Source organism: Nicotiana sylvestris, chromosome 10 (genome assembly GCF_000393655.2).
Source record: "Nicotiana sylvestris chromosome 10, ASM39365v2, whole genome shotgun sequence".
Lineage (NCBI taxonomy): Eukaryota > Viridiplantae > Streptophyta > Magnoliopsida > Solanales > Solanaceae > Nicotiana > Nicotiana sylvestris.
The window spans coordinates 73,116,840-73,124,561 of NC_091066.1; the positions used below are offsets into that span (position 1 = coordinate 73,116,840).

The following is a 7,722-nucleotide window of genomic DNA, read 5'->3' on the forward strand; positions in this document are numbered from 1 at the left end:
CTTCCAGCACCCCGCAACATTACTACCCTCACCAAGATGCATCCTATGCTATGACTCCTCAGCCTTATGCAGTAATGAACACCCAGCCATACGCTTGGCCGCAACAACATTATAACCAGAATCAAGCTCCACCTCCAAGAAACAACCCTCCTCACCAAACCTCGTATAATCCACATCCTCCACAGAATAATTATCCATATAACGCCCATCCCCGTGAGCCACCCAAAAAAACTACCTTCACACCCATCGGTGAATCATATTCCAGCCTCTTCCCAAAATTGGTCCAAATAGGTTTGTTACAACCCGTACCTCCAAACAGGCAAAACCCAGGTCACCTTTCTACCGACCCGGTACCCGATGTGCTTATCATTCAGGGGCATAAGGGCACGACACTGAGGATTGCTGGACCCATAAGAGGGCGGTCAAAAATTTGATAGAACAGAAGCGGGTAGTGTTGAGGGATGAGGAAGTTCCCAATGTAACTAATAACCCATTGCCGGCTCACAACAACGGGCCAGTCATTGGGATGATCTATGAGGACAAAGAGTTCGACCCAACTTTGAAAGTTATCATTGTTATTGCTGACATAAAAAAGAAACCCAAAGCGGCAGCAAATCAAGCTAAGGACGAAAAGAAAATCAACTCCACTCCTTAAAGCATAGAAAAGGTTATGGAAACCAAGATAGGGACAACACCTCCTAAAGATACTGTTATCTATCTTCCCAGGGCCCCCAGAAACGAACAGTTTGTGTTGAGTCCCCCCAAAAGGTTTGAGCAAAACAAGCTTACACTGAAGGTACCAAAGATGTACATACCAAAGGGGACTTATGTGGCGCGGGGGCCGATAATTTCACCTAGGCTGACTGAGCCCGTGGTTATCAGCCGCGCACTACAGAATCCTATGAAGGACCCCACTGTCATCCCCTGGAACTACAAGAAAGCAGTGGTGAAGTACAAAGGAAAGGAAATCATGGGAGAGGTGAATGAAACGAACTCGTCTGGGAAGTACCTCAACTTAGAAGAATTGAACTAAACCAAACAAAAGCATTTTCCGCTTAAAAAGCCAATCAGTGCTGAAAAGGCAGAGGAATTATTTCGAAAGATGAAAACCTCGAACTACACCGTGATTGATCAACTCAAAAAGTCCACCTCTCAGATCTCACTTTTGTCCCTACTGATAAGCTCGAATGAGCATAAGAAAGTGCTATTGAAGATGCTTAATGAGGCATATGTTCCGGTCGAGACCACGGTTGAGCAATTGGAAAGAATGGCAGAACGATTTTTTAAAGTCAACCGGATCTCATTCAGTCAAAATGACTTGCCTCCGAAAGGGGATGCCCATAACAAAGCTCTTTATTTGACCGTTAAATGTGAAGGATACTACGTGAAAAGAGTTATGGTGGATGGCGGATCTGGGTTGACATCTGCCTTCTCTCGACCTTACAAAGAATGGAAATTGGGATGAAAAGATTAAACCCAACAATTTTTGTGTACGTGCTTTTGACGGCATCAAGAGGGATACGATAGGAGAGATTGATTTGATCCTATCCATCGGCCATGTGGATTTTGAAGTAACATTTCAGGTTTTGCACATGGACACCTCCTACAATTTTCTCCTAGGAAGGCCTCAGATCCATGCTGCAGGAGTCGTACCCTCTACTCTTTACCAAACGGTTAAGTTTGAACACGAAAAATAAGAAATCGTGGTCCACGGAAAAGATGAGCAATCAATCTATAGGGACCCGTCAGTCCCATGTCTGGAGGCTAAGGAAGGTAGCGAGCACATAGTCTACCAAGCTTTTGAGATCGTGGTCGTGGACCAGTATGAGGAAGAAGCCCCATGTCCTCAGCCCTTCTTGTCAAACACGTCAATCATGGTCGCCAGTGAAATGATCAAACATGGCTACAAGCTCGGGAAAGGGCTCGAGGCATCTTTGCAAGGCATTACACAGCCCAACACTTTGACTGCCAATAAGAAATTCTTTGTCGTCGGTTTCCAAGCTACAGAAGCCGACGTAAAATGGGCTAATAAACGTAAGAACAATGGGTGGGTTCTGCCTCAGCCAGTCCCGCATCTTTCCAGAACATTTGTTAAACCAAGGTACATAGAATAAGAATAAGAGGCATTGACGGCCGAAGAAATTGAGGACATCTGTAGGGAAATGAGGCAAATATTATATGAGGCTCACATGGTCCAGCCGGGTGAAGGCTCAAGCACTGCTGAGGTGCAATATATGGTGCCAAATGCCAAACTTCAAAATTGGAAGGCTACTCTATTCCCACTCAGGCAGGAATCTCGGTAGTTCAGTCTTGCCATCTTTTCTACATTCCGAGTTATTTCAGGGTGTAACTCGAATGTTTTTAGTTTATTGTCTTTTAAATTCCGATGTAAACCCTTCTATCTTCAAACTCAATGAAATGAAATCAATATTTCATCGTCTATGAATCTCTTTCTTTATTCTTTCTGATTTTTGTTATTTTTTCTTATCTCTCTTTTCAGTTCTAATAATGCGGACTTAAATAACATGACTTGCTTGCGGACTTCATGCTCAAATCTTAATACGTTGTCTAACTGTGAAATAATTAGTCAAGAACCAGAATATGATGAAGATGAGGCTTTTAAGGAAATAAACCGAGAACTGAAAAAATTTGAGAAGAAGCCTAAGCCAAACTTAAACAAAACTGAGCCAGTTAATTTAGGTAGTTCGGAAGAGGTCCAGGAAACCATGATAAGCATTCAAGCTGATGAAAGAACTAGGGATGCATTGATCCAACTTTTGTTCGAATTCAAAGACGTGTTTACCTGGTCCTATGATGATATGCCAGGACTGAGTGTTGATTTAGTGGTGCACAAATTGCCAACTTACCCCAGTTATCCCCCTGTCCAACCAAAATAGAGAAACTTTAAAACAGACATCAATGACAAGATCAAAGAAGAAGTCACCAAACAGTTAAAAGCGGGTGTGATCCGATACACAACATGGTTGGCTAATATGGTCCTAGTGCCGAAGAAAGATGGGAAAACTCGAGTGATGTGTTGATTATCAGGATTTGAATAAAGCAATCCCCAAGGACAACTTTCTATTACCAAACATCCACATCCTTGTTGACAACTATGCCAAACATGAGATACAGTCTTTCGTGGATTGTTATACTGGGTATTATCAGGTTCTGATGGATGAAGAAGACGCGAAAAAGACGGCTTTCACCACGCCTTGGGGTACTTACTGTTACAGGATCATGCCATTTGGTTTAAAGAACGCCGGGGCAACTTACATGAGAGCTATGACTGTCATCTTCCACGACATGATGCACCAGGAAATTGAGGTGTATGTGGATGATGTGATCATTAAATCCAAAACGCAGGACGACCATGTGTAGGATCTGATAAAGTTCTTTGAGCATCTACGTAAGTATGATTTGAAGTTAAATACAGCTAAATGTGCATTCGGAGTTCCATCTAGGAATCTTTTGGGGTTTATAGTCAGTCGGAGGGTCATCGAGCTAGATCCAACAAAGATAAAGTCTATTCGGGATTTTCCCCCTCCGAGAACTAAGAAAGAGGTTATGAGTTTGCTGGGTAGGTTGAATTACATCAGTAGATTCATGGATTAATTGATTTCCACGTGTGAGCCCATATTTAAGCTATTGAAGAAAGATGCGGCAATCAGGTGGACGGATGCGTGTCAAGAAGCTTTCGACAAGATCAAAGAATATCTGTCGAATCCACTAGTGTTACTGGGAGACCTTTGTTTTTGTACCTTACGGTCCTGGAAAATTCTTCCGGCTGTGTTTTAGGGCAACATGATGTGACCGGGAAGAGAGAACAAGCCATATACTATTTGAGCAAGAAGTTCACTAGTTATGAAGCCAAGTACACTTTGTTGGAAAGATCTTGTTGCGCCGTAACTTGGGTCGCCCAGAAGCTTAGGCATTACTTGTTGTCTTATACCACCTATCTCATCACCAGGCTGGATCCTTTGAAATACATATTCCAAAAGCCAATGCCCACCGGGAAGTTAGCAAAATGGCAAATCCTGCTTACCAAGTTTGATATAGTCTATGTCACCCGCACAATAATGAAAGCTCAAGCCTTGGTGGATCACCTAGCTGAGAATCCTGTTGATGATAAATATCAACCCTTGAGTACTTACTTTTCGGACAAGGAGGTAAATTCAGTTGAGGTAATTCTAGAAGACACCAATGCTTGGAAAATGTTCTTCAACAGAGCTGTGAATGCAAAAGGTATTGAGATTGGGGCAATTTTGATCTCGCCCACTTGTTAGCACTATCCGTCCACAGCTCTGCTTCGATTTTTCTGTACGAACAATACTTCCGAGTATAAAACTTGCATTATGGGTATGAATATATCAGTCGACATGGATGTGGAAGAATTATTAATCATGGGAGATTTTGACTTGATTATTCAGCAAGTTCAAGGTTAATAGGAAATCAGGACATCAAGCTTATCCTATACAGGCAACATATGGAAGATCATAGCAAACGATTCAAGTATGTTGAGTTCAGGTACATCCTTCGATTCCACGATGAGTTAGCTGACGCGTTAGCTACTTTGGCCTCAATGCTGCCGTATCCAGGCAATGTCCATATTGACCCACTGGAAATCCAAATCCGAGAAAGACATGGTTACTGCAATGCAGTTGAAGTAGAACTGGATGTTCAGCCATGGTATCATGATATCAAAAGATTCTTGAAAATAAAGGAATATCCCGAGCAAGCCAGTGGAGACCAAAAGAGAACCATTAGAAGGCTCGCCTGTAGTTTCTTCTTAAGCAGGGAGGTCTTGTACAAAAGAACTCCAGATCTGAACCTTTTGAGATGTGTGGATGCCCAAGAGGATGGAAAAATCATGAATGAATTGCATGTGGGAGTGTGTGGACCTTATATGAACATATACGTCCTTGCAAAGAAAATTCTTCAGGCAGGTTATTACTAGATGACCATGGAAAATGATTGCTTCAGTTTTGTCCGAAAGTGTCATCAGTGTCAGATACACGGTGACCTGATTCATGCACCGCCTTCAGAATTGCATCCTTTGTCAGCACCATGGCCGTTCATTGCTTGGGGTATGGATGTATTGGGCCAATCGAGCCAAAAACTTCAAATGGGCACAGGTTCATCTTAATTGCCATTGACTATTTCACAAAGTGGATTGAAAGAGTCACTCTCAAAGCCTTCACAAAGAAAGAAGTGGCGGACTTCGTGCATTCTAACATTATTTGTCGTTTTGGTATTCCTAAGACTATCATTATGGACAATACTGCAAATTTGAACAGTCATTTGATGAGGGAGGTATGCGAACAATTTAAGATCACGCATCAGAATTCTACCCCTTATCAGCCCAAAGCTAATGGTTTGTTGAAGCGATGAACAAAAAAATCAAGAAGATCCTCAGGAAGATGATCCAAAGTTCTAAACAATGGCATGAAAAGTTGCCTTTTGCATTGTCGGGATATCGTACAACCGTGTGCACATCAGTTGGGGCAACACCCTATCTATTGGCTTATGGCACTGAAGCCGTAATACCCGCAGAAGTGGAAATTCCATCTCTTTGAATCATCGTTGAAGCTGAGATTGAGGACAATGAATGGGTCAATACCCGCTTAGAATAGTTAACCATGATTGATGAAAAATGGATGGCCGCAGTTTGCCACGAGCAGTTGTATCAACAAAGAATGGCCCGTGCCTACAATAAGAAAGTGCGGCCTAGAAACTTTGAAGTAGGGCAACTCATTTTGAGACATATTCTCCCACATCATAAGGAAGCAAAAGGAATATTCGCTCCAAACTGGAAGTGTCTGTACATTATAAGAAAATTGTTGCCAAAAGGGGCATTGTACTTGGGAGACGCTGAAGGAAATGACCTCGAAACAACAGTCAATGTGGTCGCGATCAAAATGTATTACTTTTTAACCCTTCTACGGTGCAAATATTCTCCGATTGGGATGACAAAGGTTTTCATTCTAGCTACCCAAACACTATCAACCCTTTGCAAACCCTTTGAGCCAGTTACCTTTCTTTGACTACCCTCTTTGGAACCCGAAAATGTTGTTGAAAAAAAAATCAAAAACAAATTTTCCTGAACTACGTTTGACTTGATTCTGAAAGGATATGTAGGCAGACTTTCTCTGGAGTTCAGTCACACCAAAACAAAAATCCACATTTCCCCAAAAGTTGAAACTGAGGCAGAAGTTATAATGATTCGGCAATGGTTCAAATCCTGTTCAAGTCCTTCTGATCAATCAGTAAAGATGCTCAAAATTAGAGGATGTGGTTACTTGGATCTGATACAATCAAATGAGAGAAATAAAATGAGAGAGTCTTATTGGTGAAAACCCACATGGGCACCATAGGGCGATGGTAAGTAGAGAAATTGAAAATGAGAGAGTTTTGTTAGTGAAAACTCGCAAAGAGCACTATAAGACGATGGTGAGAAGAGAAATGAGAGAGGTTAGTTGGTGAAAACCCGCAAAGGACGCCACTGAACGAAAATGGGATCCCTTACAACCATTGGTACTGATAGAGTCCTGGCAAGGTTTCTCGGTTTTGAGGAATGGGTTGTGATGGGTTTATGAGAGTTGGATGGTTTGCACAGATCGGGTACCCATTCCAAGAAGCATGCCATGTCTATTGAAGTCTGCGTGCACTCCAGATATGTCCTTCTTTCCTTGCCCATAAAGGAAATCAAAGTCAAGTGCCCATAAAGGCAAAATAATATGGAAAAAGGTCAAGCCCCACACGGGTTAATCATCATGTGGAATTAGGGAAAAGTCAAGATCCCCAGGTTTAGAAATGAAACAAATTTCCAGAAAGCCAGCGAACAATGGGGATTTTTATTGAAAGGGCGGGGCCAAGATCAAATGATTGAAACAATCAAGGCCACAAAACCAACCACCATTTCAAACTGATAAATTATTCTTTGTTTGAAAAACAGGAAACAAGTGCAATCCAAAGCAACCTTTCAAGAAGCAGACACAACAAAAAAGAAACTGCACAAGGGCTGAAAACAGCTATGCAACAATAATCAATCCAAAAGGGAAGTCTCCTCCAAATTCTTTCCTGCATTTTTACTCATTTTCTTAAAATAGGGTCTCCAGCGATGACTTTTCCAATATAGGGTCCCACTCCCTAGTTGATACCGTCATAACCCGATGATTTTCCAATATAGGGTCCCACTCCCTAGTTGATGCTGGCATAAACCAATGACTTTTCCAACATAGGGTCCCACTCCCTAGTTGATACCGCCGGCATAACCCGATGACTTTTCCAACATAGAATCTCACTCCCTAGTTGATGCCGACATAACCCAATGACTTTTCTAACATAGAGTCCCACTCCCTAGTTGATGCTGGCATAACCTGATGAATTTTTCAATATAGGGTCTTACTCCCTAGTTGATGCCAACATAACCCAATGATTTTTCCAACATAGGATCTCACTCCCTAGTTGATGCCGGCATAACCCGATGACTTTTCCAACATAGGGTCCCTCTCCCTAGTTGATGCCGGCATAATCCGATGACTTTTCCAATATATTGTCCCACTCCCTAGTTGATGTCGGCATAACCCGATGACTTTTCTAACGTAGGGTACTACTCCCTAGTTGATGCCGGCATAACCCGATGACTTTTCCAACATAGGGTCCCACTTCCTAGTTGATGCCAGTATAACCTGGTAATCTTTCCAACTTAGGTTTTCCAAC

At 42.2% G+C, this 7,722-nt stretch overlaps 1 protein-coding gene across 1 annotated transcript; it reads left to right on the top strand.

Annotated features, from left to right (window-relative positions):
• The first annotated feature begins 670 nt into the window (after window positions 1-670).
• Window positions 671-4,957, top strand: LOC138879512 (uncharacterized). Its single transcript, XM_070159128.1, has 5 exons — window positions 671-979; window positions 1,824-2,015; window positions 3,169-3,342; window positions 3,672-4,245; window positions 4,431-4,957. Exons 1-5 carry the CDS (start codon window positions 671-673, stop codon window positions 4,955-4,957), a joined length of 1,776 nt encoding a protein of 591 aa, XP_070015229.1.
• Window positions 4,958-7,722: the final 2,765 nt, after the last annotated feature.